The 15,119-nt window shown below is 40.5% G+C and overlaps 1 protein-coding gene across 3 annotated transcripts in view; it reads left to right on the top strand.

The window, feature by feature from the left end:
• The window catches only part of LOC111874764 (serine/arginine repetitive matrix protein 2), an 87,686-nt gene that overhangs the window by 55,578 nt on the left and 16,989 nt on the right, over nucleotides 1-15,119 (top strand). For all 3 annotated transcript variants that reach the window (XM_023870536.2, XM_033755577.1, XM_033755578.1), the window contains 2 exons: nucleotides 1,758-4,067; nucleotides 12,572-12,919. In XM_023870536.2, the coding sequence (XP_023726304.1) occupies nucleotides 1,758-4,067; nucleotides 12,572-12,919 (2,658 nt within the window). The remainder of the gene's footprint in view (nucleotides 1-1,757; nucleotides 4,068-12,571; nucleotides 12,920-15,119) is intronic.

Here is a 15,119-nt window from a genome sequence, read left to right as displayed (position 1 = left end):
CCAGAGTGTGGATTATTTCTGTAGACTTCTTGCTTCAAGTTTGTTCACATAAAAATTACACATATTGGGATTCAGGAAACATGACAGCTGTGGTCCTCTATTCATTATTTGTTCATTGGGAACACCCCTGATGCTGCATTAAATTTTTTATGTTTGTATGCAGCTCCGTTTTCCTATTGAAAATATGCATAAGTGTAATTCATAGCAAGAAACTAGTTGTTTTATTACTGTATCTTAACCCTTTCACTGCTAGTATGTTAAGTAACTCTCTGTACCGTCTGTGCTGAATTATTTTTGAATAAATCATTTATAAATTAGGTGCAAAGTATGAAAATTTGTGATAAAATGTAACTAATCTTACCTCAGACAGGGAACAGGCATCAGAAGTTGCAAAAATGTTGAATTATTCAGTATTTTTCACAGGGGAAAAGTCCATTAAATCAGTGTTGTCCAAGATGGCCAAAATAGTACAAAATTCACTATCCTAGTTAATCTTATCACTATGTCACATGTTGACCAAAGTCCACAACTTTATTTAAAACTATTATAGAAAGCACTGCACACTATACGAAGCCATTTTTAGTAGCCCTGTGAAATACCCGCGCCACATTACCACAGAGCACGTGCCTCGCTCTGCAGATGCAACCTTTTACATTTCTTAAGCTAGAGGGCAGAATAATGTAGCCATTGAAATGAATGATGGTTCATTACGTTCCCAGATGAATCTATGAACCTGCCAAGTTTGAATGAGATTGGTGCAAAGAAACCTGAGATTTGAAACTCTTAAGTCACAATACGGGTTTTGTCAATCACAGAAAGGGTGCCATGTTTTTCAGAGATCGGCTTATGTCGACCGCAGCAGTGTAAGGGTTAATGTGGTTTGACACAGACAGAATTGTGCATGTCTTCTCACAGCAGCTGTATTGCAAGAAACTGTTTATATCAACATGTGAGTCACTGTGTGGCGACTGAATCTTTTGAGCAGCTGCTTGAAGTATCATAACTGTTGGCTGAACTTCTTTGTACCTTGAACTTCCCATTATCTGGTGTGTACGGGGAATTGGGTGTTCCAGATACATGAATCTGATCGTTGCATGGTGGAGACCCTTGCAAAACCTAATCTCCATACAATTCTCATCCATTTATGATCTTTAATATTTCTGTCTTCTGTTTAAAAATCAGAGCAATGCACTTTCATTTCAGTGTTTACACAGGAGTCCTCTTAAGAGATATAGTGGATTCATGGTGAATGGTTGAAATGTACTCAGACATGATCACAGATTGAATTAACCTGTACTGTAATTAATCATGTATCACTACAACTGTAATGGCACCTGTATGAGGGAAGTGATATGCATTGCAGCTTTGTTTTGGAAGTAACTGTATAAAATCGTTCAATTTCCTTGAGATGTTATCTGCATGACAGTTGCATTTACATGGATAATGGATAACCTGGAGTTTACAATACATACAAAATACTTCAAATCGAAACTGTAAATGTTGCATGCATATTTTATCTTTCTCTGATTTTTGGACATTCAGTAACAGTACTGCTATAGAATGACAATGTTAATATTTGTGCATATGTATGTGGACACACTCCCACATAAATTGTTCAAAATTTGTAACATATAAATCCATTTTGACATTGGTTCTTATGGAGTTACTCTCATTGTGAATCAAGCATCATTATAACTGCATTGTCTTTTTTGAAATTTGTACGTATGCACCATTCATGCTTTTTCTTGTACTTCCAGTGACCCTGAAGTTGAAAGATGGCATTCCAAGACTCAGATTGCAGAAAAATCAAGTCGACGTAACAAAACCCGTGATTCTTCACCAGTAGTGAATCATAGCGCTAGGTCCAAACCACAGACAAGTCATGGTGGATCTCGTGATCAGGGTGCAAGAAACAGTAACCATGATAACTCGAATAAAGTGGATAGTAAGGAGAGAAATGAATCAAGAAGTAAGAAACATATTGAGAGTGATGATGAAATAAAGAAAGAAAAAAGAGTAAAGGAGAGAGAAAGAGAATCAAGAGATAAAGGAAGGGAGAAGGATAAAAGGCAGAAAGAAAGGGAAGGCAGAAGGAAGAAGGAAAGTTTGGAAATGGCACAGCGTCGAAGTATTTCATCTGGTGGTGTGGTAAGTCATTCACGATCCTCTTCTCCAAAGAAATCTAAGAGTACTGTACATAATTCACAGAAGAAAAGACACTCATCTCAGTCTCCTAAAAGCAAGCGTGGTGCACGTTTGAGATCTGCGTCACCTTCAAACAAGAATCGTAGATCTAGTCCGCATAGTACTAGTCGTGCCCGATCACCATCTACTAAAAGAGCCAAAGGTGTGGTAGAAGCAAAATCATCCCATATTTCAGCCTCTCCCAAGAACCGGAATAGGAAATCCAGGAGCCATTCTAGATCTGCATCTGTTCAGAATCATAGGTCCAGCAATAAACAATCTTCTAGAAACAGAAGAGAAGTTCGACACAAGTCAAGAAGTGAAAGCAGGTCTTCCTCAGTGTTAAATTACAGTTCTGCTAATGCAAGAGATAGAAAAAATGCATCACGTGTGTCACGTTCTCCAAAAGCAAAACGGGCACGTGAACGGTCAGTGAGCGTTACTGAGTCACCTTCTGTCAAGAACCACCAATCAAAGAGAAATAGTGATGTAAGGAGCAGTGCAGTACATTCATCCACTTCCCCCAAAAGAAAACGATCTCTTTACTCCACATCCCCCAGAACAGGGAGAAGGCCACACTCTAAAAGCAGAAGCAAATCTCCCATCAGTAGCCATCGTTCAGGAAAGAATTCCAGATCTGCATCACCAAAGTCAGCTCAGCGGCACTCAAGGAGCCACAGTCATTCTCATAATAAAACCGACAAGAAGCAGACATCACATTCTCCAGCATATAATCGTCGTCATGAGCAGAGGGCCAAAAGCAGGACTAAATCACCAAGTAGAAATTACAAAGCAACCAGAAAGTCAACTCCCTCACCAAAACATGGACGTGCGCAGTCTAACCATAAGAAGAGAGTTAAGTCACCTACACCCACAACCAGGAGAAAAGATAGTGAACAGAAACGAGGACATAAAAGCAGGAGTGATAGCAGCAGCAGTGCAAATTCAAGCTTGAGCTATTCTCCAACAGAGAGAAACCCTGAAAGGTATAAGGATATCATAGATGCCAAACCTTCAAGCAGTAAGAGTGGTACTGATGGAAAGACTAGTGATAGGTCAGCAAAAACGAAAGCCTCACTGAACAAGTCATCTAGGTCTCGATCTCGCTCGGAATCAAGAAACCGACGTCCAACACCAGCAGTGATCCCTAGGGTTAGACTCCGATCAACCAGTGGGGAAGAAGAAGAAGAGGAAGATGAAAAGGATGTCAAAGAAAAAGAAAAGGAGGATGAAAATGAAATTCAAACACTAAAACTGCTTAAGTCTGGACTTGCAGAGAAGGCCAAGGAAACACTGGAAAAAAAGCTGTCTAAAGTATCACCAGATCTCAGAAGTCAGGAAAAAACAGCATGTAAAGATGACAAGCTGAAAACTTCCGATGTGAAGGAAGAGAAAATAATAAAGGACCTTGCAGTTACCACAGATGGAGCATCTGTGTCAGATATTGCGCTTCCTGAGAAAGAGCCTAAAAACAAAGTCAGTGAGAAAATTGTAACAGAAAAGCAGATTGTTAATATTGTATTACCATCAAGTCCTCCACCTCCCCAATTACCCGTCCCCCACAAAAGTCCTGAACATCCTCCACCTATACAACCTTCAGCAATTCCAAAACCACCAGGGTCACCACCAGTTAGAAAGAACTTGGAAACTGAGAAAAACAGTATTGATGGTACTACAGAAATATCAAAAAAAGATACAGCTGTTTTAGAATCTGGGAGTATTACCCAAAAGAGACCTCATTCTCCTGGCCTTGAAGCATTGCGACGAAGGCAGCAGTCCAAGTCCAGTAGCAGATCAAGATCCCGATCCAGATCTGAGTCACGAGGTCACAACAAATCATCTCGAAAATCACGTAGCTCCTCACAGTCATCCTACAGTCGTAGGTACGTGTTCTAAATCTTTTGATTTCACACTGACTCCTGCTGGGAAAGTAAGTGTGACATCGTGTATTTCCATTATCCATTTACTGCTTATAAAGATTTCAGTCTAATAATTATCACGTGTAGATAATGGTACTAACACTGTACTTGAGCAAAGAGATATAGATGTTTTCTAGTGTCCATATATTTGTAAATTTGTGAACAGAATAGATTGTGCTATATCCTGTATCATGAAATTTTGTATAATCAACTCTTGATTTGGCAAGATAACTGTGGAAACAATATTAATACACCTGTGCCTATAGGTATTGTAGCGTGTTTGGGCTACCATGGATGCCGTTTGGATTGTTAATTGATTTTATTAACAACCTACAAGTCGTTAGCTACAATTAATTATAATACTGTTGCGGGTTTACACAATGTACAAACCCTACACACTAATCTATTCACTCTATCTTTGGTAGTCTTCACTTACAAGGGTCGTACTGAAAGTCATGAGCAAAGTAACATGCTTTATTATTGACGAACCAAATACACCACCTCAATCTACAGACCTTTCTTTATTTTTCTACATAATTGCCACTTCTTTCTACACATTTCTCCCAGTGTTCTGGGAGTTTGAAAATTCCCCTTCTGTAAAATTCCATTCCAGCCATCTGAAGACACTGAAGCACTGCTTTCTGAATTGCCTCCCTTGTTTCAAAACGTCCACGCAGCTGATCCTTCATAAATCCGAAAAGATGGTAGTCAGAGGGTGCCAGATCAGGGCTATAGGAGGGGTGTGGAAGAACTTCCCACCCCATCATTGCAATTGCTTCCAATATGAGGCAAGTGGCATGGGGGCAAGCGTTGTCATGCAGGATGATGATGTTTCATCCCGGACGTTTATCGCGCAATGCACGATGGAGCTTGTGCAGTGTCTGGACATAACGAGCAGCATTGATGGTTTTCACAGGTTCCAGGAATTCGGCCAGAATAAACGCCTCTGCATCCCAGAAGACTGTGCCCAACACCTTCGCAGCTGATGGCACTGTCTTTGCCGTCTTTTTTGATGGAGAATGCAAATGGTGCCATTCCATACTCTGCCGTTTCGTTTCAGGCTCGAAATGGTGAAACCAGCTTTCGTCACCTGTCGTAATACAGAGCAAAAAATTATCGCCTTCGTGTCGATATCTCTGCAGCAGTTCTGAGGTGATGGCTTTTCGCTGACCTTTGTGGTCTTCGGTCAATAACCGAAAGCCCAAGCTTTCAATCATCTCCTGTACTGCACTGTGCCCTATTCCAAGTTTTTGAGGTATTGTGTCCACAGTCACACGCCTGTCATCTTGAATGATCTCATCCACTCTTTCCTTGTTGTGTTCAGTTGAGGCTGTTCGAGGATGACAGCTCCAAGGCTCATCTTCAGTGCTAGTGTTCCCATCTTTAAAATGTTACGCCCATTTTCAAACACTGCTTGCACCCATGCACACACTTCCATAAGCACGCTGAAGTCTGGTGAATTTCTGCAGCAAGGATTTCCTCTTTCACAAGAAATTTGATGACAGCACGCTGGCGAAACGATATATGGTTGTCGGCCATTTTGTTAGGAGTGATATTGGTCACGTGATGCAAGCTATTGACATCACAAGACACTCAAGGCTAACACAACAGCTGATTCCACCTACCACCATACTCTCTTTCGTCTGCTATTCCCAGGTTGCATGCAAAAAAAGTTGCTCATGACTTTCAGTACGACCTACATATTTACAGTATACACGAGAGCCGTACAAGTGTCACTGATTTACACATTCCCAGTACCCAATGCCTTCTCGGTTATTGCACATAAAATCTTCTAATCACGCTTCTTCTTCCCGCGGCTGCTTCAACTGAATGACTGACTTCTGTTCTGCCAAATACTCGCCACTTAGTTATTCCAGTTTCTCTTATAAACCCTCATTCAGACAGGCGGAAAGCGCAGCTTGTTTCACTGTTGCATGACCACTGTGTTTACAGAGGCGTTGCTTGGCAATGCTGCTGAGAGTTGTTTACTGCTGTGTAGCAACCAGTGCGGTTCAGCTCTGCTCAGCACAGCACGGCATGGAGAAACACCGCTTTCCTTATTGTTGTATAACCTTGTTCCACTGTTGTGTAACTTTGCAGCCGACTGTTTATCAAGAGTCTGTCTTCGTGGCAACTCATTCCACATCCCGTTGGCCAACAATGGCTTGACATGTCACAATATTATAGTGCCACTGTGCTATGAGATGAGGAGTAGTAGTTGTTTAGAGAATGTTTTGTAGTTAATTCTGTAAGTTGAATTAAGTGTAATGGTTCATATTCATTTCTGTTGATAAATTACATACAAAGATTTCTCATGTAACTCTCAGCTGTGAATTTTCCTCATGCACTAGACCTTCAGGTAGTCTCATGGAAGATGACTTTGAAAGACTGTACAGTCTCTTTCAGCACACATTAATTTCTTAACAATTTTCTGTTCTGTAACTAACTAGAACTGTTAACTGGTCCCAGTTAAAACATCTCGGCATGGACTTCATAGAAAACATCTCTTCCATTGTTGCTGTGGAAACATGCTTGTTTGTGAAGCCATTACTTAGCAGTGGTTGTTGTGTAGTTGCTTCTTTCACTGACGTTGCTTGACAGTGGGTTCACATGCCACAGTATATTTACATTTATCATAAAATTTTCTATTCGGGGATCAGCAGATTGTGAAAAGAGTGTCATCTTGAAACTAAGTATTTGAACATATGCTTAAGTGACACTCATCCTGTTTTTCGGTGATAATGCCATGTGGAAGTGGGCTGCGTTGCCAGCATGTGATAGGAACCAGCTGCCTTCACTTCAGGATCTGAGTGATTAGGGTAAGGATTTGGACTGGTTTAAGCAAAGTGATGGGATAACAGTCATTCACTGTGAGGGAGAGAGGAGATAAAACTGTTTCTGGGCCAAAAGGAATGGTGAAAAATAGAATAGTTCTCTTAAGAAATGATTGCCTACTTGCCTTCGATATGACATAGACCACATAGAAAATCAAGGGGGGGGGGGCACATCAGACAACAAGGTGATCTCATAGGCCTCATAACAAAAATTGGAAGGGGGGATACATAGACACAGATGGATACACGGACAGGCAGCAAGATGATCTCATAAGCCATTTATTATTTTTTCAAAATAAAGAAAGTAGGCTAAAAATGGGACTGTTCACACCATCCACTCACTGGCTGTTAGGCCAGAGGACCTCATGGTCAGCCTTGGTGTAAGATCACTCCTCACTTCTGTTCTTTCAAAGGAACGTCACCTTACTGGACCAACAGTTTCCTGAAAATGTAACCAGCCTCTTCCTATGTCGGTATGCTTCCTGTTTGACTGCTGGTTCTGTGAGTGGGATGGAGTAGCCATGGAGCCATTGCTATCCCCTGTCATAGCCAGGTATTAACAAGGAGCTGGATGCAGGTGCATGTAAACCTAGCTGCTGGTTTTGGTACCTCAGTGATGCATTTGCTGTCTGCTTGGTCCACACAAGCTGAACACATTTTTGTGCCACCTCAGTGACATCCTTCAAGACTTCAAGTTTATGATGGAGCAAGAAGTGTGAGATCACTTGCCATTCCTGAACATTGACGTCTACAATAGTCACAATAGGTCCTTGGGACACAAAGAGGACTGGAAGCTGTTGCACACAAGCCAGTATCTGAATGCTGCCTAGCATTGTGTTCTTACCTAGAAATTTTGTGTTGTCTTTACCTTAACCTTTAAGCGCCGAAGTGCCCCGTTTGTGCCAGTCATGAGTAAGGTCGTGGCCAAAGTACCCCGTTTTGGCCAGTCAGGCATTTAAACTCCACTAGTGGAAGCGCGCGCACACGCCGCTAGTAGAAGTGCATGCACAGTCCTAAATATTTATTTTTAAATGTAGTAATTACCAGACAGACTTGATTAAAACCCTAATAGAGGAATTAAAATAATACCTAAATGAACAACAGCAAATAGAAATATACGTATGAGTTATGCCAAAACTTATCCACGATCGAGTAATTTTATTGAAGATTCTGCGGATTAATGTGTTAAAAATATATTGTAAAATTCGATGTACATACCTTTTTGTTGTTACCTGCTTGATGTATATATAGGCTGAAATTATACTACAGTATTCAATTTCACTACGAACGCACACAAAACAGATCGCACTCTGTATCTTAGCCACGATGCAGCTGTCTGCTCATTCAAATAGAAGGGGCAATAATCTTTTGCAGCTCTAACGGAAGGTCTTAGCACTGAAGAAGGGACCCCTCTAGCTTTCTCTTGAATAGCCATGCTTTCATTCTTCTGTCGTTCAGTCAAAAGATTCAAAAATCTGAAGAGTATAAGCAGTGCTAGCAGAAGACCAAAATTGTCAAGTGTTACAAACAGAAATGAATTTATAATGCAGAACAACTCTGTGAAGAACTGGGAAACCATTTTTGCAGTACTCATCAAAATTAAAACAAAATATTGCAAATAGAGTATAACACTTTGTAGTAAAAATTTCAAATCTTCCGTTAGAATATGCGACACTATGTTCTTTGCTGATACAAACAAAGTTAATTAGATCCATTTATCATAAAAATTGAACTAGATACAGCATTTTTAAACACAATGCTTAAATTTGATTAAGCACCTAACAGGAACGGACATTTAGACGCAGAGTAGCAACGGGCATTTAAACGCGCACCAGCAGCGGGCATTTAAATAAACTCCGGCAAGCTCAAGCTTACCACTGTTTCGAAGTCCGGCATTTAAAGGTTAATGCATTGGGCACATGGCATTCTGGACAGAGCCAACCTTCAGACCAAAATTGCCCACTTTAGAAAATAATTCAAGGAAACTGGATACTACTACAAACAAATCCACACAGCAGTCCATGCTAGGGAAAGGCTAAGTGAAGTATCTACCAAGTAGAAACCCACTGTCATTGTCTTTCTGTCATATATACAACTGTTCAGTTTTATTGGTAGAATATGTGTATAGTAAGGAAGTAAGTAAGTAAAGGTATCCCTGTAACAGGCCATGGGGGCCCATAGGGTTGTGCGATGTTGAGGTTCCCACATTTTCTACACAGTCGGCTCATAGATGTCAGCAAGGTTGTCAGCCTTACGCATCGGCTGCCCTTTACCCCCATTCCAAGAATATTCCTTGTACTCATTTCTATTAGAGGCTGAGTTGACCCCAGGGCTATAGTGCAGCTGAAAGGATTAGGTCAGTTGAAAAAAATCCAGTTGCCTCATCGGGACTTGAACCCGTGACCTTCCGGCTTGTAGCGTAGTGCCTCAACCAACTACGCTACCGCATGCCCCCATTGATATAGTACAACATAAAAACAATACATATCCCATCACCTAAGACACACAGGGTTCACAGGCCAGTCAAAGACAGCCTAAGCCGAAAAGCTCTGGGAGTCTAATGTGAGACCAGCTGTATTATGTAGGTGGGCCGCATGATATCAGAATGCCCAGAGTAGCACTTGAGAGAACTCTGGCTCTATTCAGAATACTTGGTGATGGCAAAACACTTAGTCTGAGTCCACCACACCCAGTTTGACAATACAGTGGCATCAACACAGCTGCCCTGCTACACCAGCATAGCCAGTCATGAAACCATTGAGATCAGTTTATGTCATAACTTTGACAGAGAGTGGGGATCCCACATGATAGCTTGAAAGACAAAGGAATCCTCATGTATAGGGAGCAGAGAGAAAACCATAGGCATACACAACCCACAGATCTCTTGCCAGAGCCAGAAACAGCTAAACAAGTTTCACAGTTTGATTCCCCCCCCCCCAAGTATAGGTCACCATTTCTCCTCTCTCTGTCATCCTTCCCATTCCCCTCCCCAACTCAGCTGTTATCCCCCTTTCCTCTCTGGAGTGTCTGTTATAATGGTTTTGCTGTTATCTTCCTTTCCAGTGTCTGCTCTTAAAAGGTGTCTTTTCCACTCTTCCATGTTCACTGTTCATATTGTCCCAGGCATGGCTCTGTTTCTTGTGTCCTTGCCATAGTGGCGAGTGACTGCTGTTCTCTCACATCGCTTATATAATCTGATCATTTATTTATCTCAGTCACTTCCACTTCCACATGGTACCATCATTCAAAAATAGGATCAGCATAGCCAGTGAATGACTGTGAAAACCTAAAAGGGCCCATACACATACAAGTCTGGCTCGGCGAGCTTGACTCGGGAGCCAAACTCTGATTAATTCCACCACAAACGCATGAGCTGACTCCCAACTTTGCGACCCACGCATGGATGAGTTTGGCTCATTGGAACCCGAGCTGGGTCAGGCTCGCGAGCGAGACTCATACATGTATGGGCCCCTTAAGATTAGTACTCTGCTTAAATGTTTACAGTGACTATCTTGAGGTGTATTAGTACTCATATACAGGGTGTCCCAGGAGGAATGGACCAAACTTCGGGAGGGGGTTCCTTATGTTAAAGTATGCCGATATAACCCAAAACACCTATGTCCAAAGTTGAACGGTTACGGAGATAATGGCCCGAGAAAAGTGTCGTCTTCTAGCGGGTCTACGGACTATACCTATCAGCTGTGAGGCCTTATCTATGTTTGTCCTTGAGTGCCGTGATTCACCCTAGCCGTACTTATGTAGTTGGCTTTATCAGAACCCGCAGTCAGCCATATTACGTCAGCGCTTGCAAGTTATGTGTCATGTATAGTGCTTGGAAACCCTAAGGACAATTATGACATGGCGAGCGAGTATTTTGTACTTCAATTTTATGGCTTCATGTCACTCACAAGTTAGTTTTATGTTACGTACATTGTTAACATTACAGAATCCACATATTCCTGCCAGTTTTAATATGTATTTTATAATCAACAAGTGTGCAACGCCAGTCAAAGTTTCACACTTCTCTGGCCATTATCTCCGTAACCGTTCAACTTTGGACATAGGTGTTTTGGGTTATATCGGCATACTTTAACATAAGGAACCCCCTCCCGAAGTTTGGTCCATTCCTCCTGGGACACTCTGTATATCATTGAATATTAAAGGTTCTTTGGGTGCATATTTTATACCTAATACACATTTTTAGTGGGTCAGTGAGAAAAGTTTCCAGTCTCCTCTGTCTTCCTACGGCCTTTCTTTTTGATTTCCTGCCATTTCTTTTGTCTTTTCTTGATGCCTTCTAGTATCTGGCTAAACCATATATGTCATCCCATGAGTCTCTTTCCTAAAAATTTCAATTCTAATGCAATGTTTTATCCAGTCATTTTACATGATAAATCATTGTAATCATATCTCATTAAACTCCATTAACAGTATTTTTCCCTCAGTACTGCTGAACAATTTCATATCTCTTGTTTGGATTTTGCTTCTTCTTTCCCCCCCCCTTTTTAAAGGTCCATATTTCAGATAATTTGTTAGTATCATTTTGAGACGTATATGACTCGAAGTTTTCACAGTGACTGTATGCAATGAACTCTTCTTGGGTGGTGTTAGTATCCACTGTTTTGGAGACTGTCTGCATCATAAGGGGTTGATCAGTCACGATTGCTGGATACTAACTCCATATTGATGTAGCTCATTGCCTGTGAATACTTCATGCTGGTTAAAATATGTTTTATTGATTGTTGTACTTTTGAACTGACCAGAAGCTTCAGAAGTAATTATAGTCATATAATCCATTTTGTGAAAAATAAACTTATCTTTTCAGAATTTTCCTTTTGTTCTTTCTTAAATTCTCATTTTTGGCATGTTCCTTTGTTCCTAGTTTTAAGATCATTTACATTAAAGCTCTTACAGTGTGTACAATTATTTAGTGGCACTTCATGGTGTTAATGCCGTGCTCTTTAAGCTTGTTACTTGGCTGTAGTTCTGTCTTATTAATTTTTATTATAATTTTTTCTTAGTGTCATACTTGAAGAAGTTTCTGTGGCTTATTTCTCATATTAATAGTTTTATAAGTCAGTGCAGCAGGAAGCTAAAATATAACATTTATAAAAGTAGTTTGAAAACAGTTTATTTTTCTTAAACAATTATTGTACTTGAAAGGATTCTGATGATGTTGTATGCTGTACAGAACTATTAGGCTTATTTTGGACTCTATCCATCGTCACTTTCTAACGGGCCCAACTGAGTAGGTCTATCCTGCCCCATCCACCTGAGGATGGAGACAGATCCAGTCTCTGAAATGTTGTGGTTTTTTGTCTTATGTATACCAGACGACGGATAGAGTCCAAAATAAGCCTAATAGTTCTGTACAATAATTGTACTCTACACTGCTTTACAAATGTTCAGATGTAGTTTCATGGTGTATAGGATTTCATACATAAATTTCAAGTTGTGATAACTACATTATGTTTTGCTGAAATAATGCATGTTTTCTTTCCAGTGTCTTTATTTTATTTTGAACTGCAATGAAGATGTATGAACTATTTTGTGAAGTATGGTTTCAGTTAAAATTAAAAAATGGTAATAAAATCTACACGAAACACTGGCCAACATGAAGAGTTATGGTTTCAGTCCTTCAAGGCGAGACAGTGCAAAGAGCTGGTCATCTAGTAGCAGTGGATCCCGGTCACACAGTCGATCTGCATCACGCAGCCTGTCACGAAGCAGAACCCATTCGGGTTCTCGTTCTGTGTCACACTCACGATCACGGAGCAGGTCTCATAGCCATACTGCCAGCACCAATAGTTCCAGTGGTCATAGTTCACACAGCAACAGGTCTCACACCCGCAGTCCATCACGTTCCACTCACAAGAGCCCTAGTGCAAGCCCTCATACTAGCCATTCATCCCGTTCACGGTCACCATCTATACCCAGACGCAGAGGATCACCAAGCTTTCTTGATAGGAGGCGCATTACAAGGTGAGGTTGTTTATAACTTATTACTGTCTTTGATTTTTAGTGGCTTTGTGTCACTGTTATGTTTTATGCATATATATATGTTTTCTTCCAGTCTCAGCTCTTAGTAAACAGGAAATTTATTGTGGAATATAAGTTTCTTATATATGAATTTCATTCAGTATGACCTTTCTTTTGAAATGCTGTTGACCTCATTCCATATGAAATAACATATGTTAATAATATAAAGGCAGTTGGCATAGTTGAAGGTCTATTTTAACATTTTCAGACAGTTGAAATATAAATTATCCATACACAGTAATGCAGTTAGCTTATGATCCTCTGGATTATGACTCTGTAATCTGGTTGTTAATGAAGTTTGAGAATGGTGCAATTTATATAGGAGAGGTAGGAGGAAAGACTTCTCTTCTGTTGACCAGTATAAAATGTAAGTAATACTAGAAGAGAAAACAAAAATGGTGAAGATGAATGGGCACTATTGACCATGAAAAGAGTAACAGTGCAGGATAGACTTTGTAGGGGCAACTTTGAAAGGACAGGAGACCCTGAAAGGGTTATCCACAAGAGGGCCTTAACCAGTTAAACTGTATATTTTCCATGTTTTTATCTCTCCTGCAGTGAGACATTAAAATTCCCTGGACATTTAAATTTGTCATTGCAGTGTTTAATTTTATAATTTTTGCTCCTTTTTTAAAATTCAGTATCACAACCATATGTCATTATAAAATTATGAAAATGAAAGTCACTGAAAGACCAGTTATCAGAGTCTATTTATCTATAACTTCATTTATATAGCCATTACATTAAAGTTTATATATATACACAGGGTGTCCCAGGAGGAATGTGCCAAACTTCGGGAGGGTGTTCCTTATGTTAAAGTATGCCGATATAACCCAAAACACATGTCCAAAGTTGAACGGTTACGGAGATAATGGCCCGAGAAAAGTGTGGTCTTCTGGCGGGTCCACCTGTCATCTGAGATGCTTTATCTATGTTTGTCCTTGAGTGGTGATTCACACTAGCCATAAGCTCCTATCAGTATACGTTGAAGCTGGGTCGTGAATGGGTGGTAGGTTAATTGTGCGGAGTTGCTAAAATGCCTTTTATGTTTTCACACATGGAATATTGTGATATGCATTTTGTGTGTGGATTTTGCGGTGGAAATGCACGTGTTGCTGTTGAAGAATACCAAAGGCGTTTTCCTGATCGAAGGATTACATGTCGAAGTGTATTTACGCGAATTCACCAGACATTGCGTGATACTCGTTCTCTTCCGAGTGTTTCTGTGCACTCTGAAATGGAGGATGTACGAATGATAAACACATGAGAGAATGTTCATGAGATGGTTCAGAGAAGTCCGCGTCTGTCCACTCGTAGAATGGCCTGTCGCATCGGTGATCACGTATGCAGGTGTGGCGAACTTTGCATGATGAAGAGTTGTATCCTTACCATGATCAAAGGGTACAACATCTGGAACCAGGCGACCATGCACAGCGTATGGATTTGTGCCACTGGATAAAAGCTCATCCCAAACTGTTAAGCGTCATTTTATTCAGTGATGAGGCGTCTTTTACCCTGGATGGTGTAAATAATTTACGAAATGTGCATATGTGGTCCCATAATAATCCACATGAGATAATGGAAACGAAATTCCAAAAGAGATTTTCCGTGAATGTACGTTTAATACAGTTATGTGGTCGGCTTATAGCGCAGTCAGCCATGTTACGTTAGCGCTTGCAAGTTATGTGTCATGTATAGTGCATGGAAACCTAAGGACAATTATGACATGGTGAGCGAGTATTTTGTACTTCAATTTTATGGCTTCATGTCACTCACAAGTTAGTTTGATGTTACGTACATTATTAACATTACAGAATCCACATATTCCTGCCAGTTTTAATATGTATTTTGTAATCAACAAGTGTGTAACACCGGTCAAAGTTTCACACTTCTCTGGCCATTATCTCCGTAACCGTTCAACTTTGGACGTGTGTGTTGGGTTATATCGACATACTTTAACATAAGGAACACCCTCCCGAAGTTTGGCTCATTCCTCCTGGGACATCCTGTACATATACGTATTAGTGAAATTCTGAATTATATTCTCAAAAAGTACATTACTTTTGCCACTGACATTTCAGTTTCCAATATATGACAACAAAGGCATGTCTGACCCATGCACATTCACTGCATGCAGGCCTAT

Source organism: Cryptotermes secundus, unplaced genomic scaffold (assembly GCF_002891405.2).
Source record: "Cryptotermes secundus unplaced genomic scaffold, Csec_1.0 scaffold838, whole genome shotgun sequence".
Classification (NCBI taxonomy): domain Eukaryota; kingdom Metazoa; phylum Arthropoda; class Insecta; order Blattodea; family Kalotermitidae; genus Cryptotermes; species Cryptotermes secundus.
This window is presented reverse-complemented; position numbering and strand designations above follow the sequence as displayed.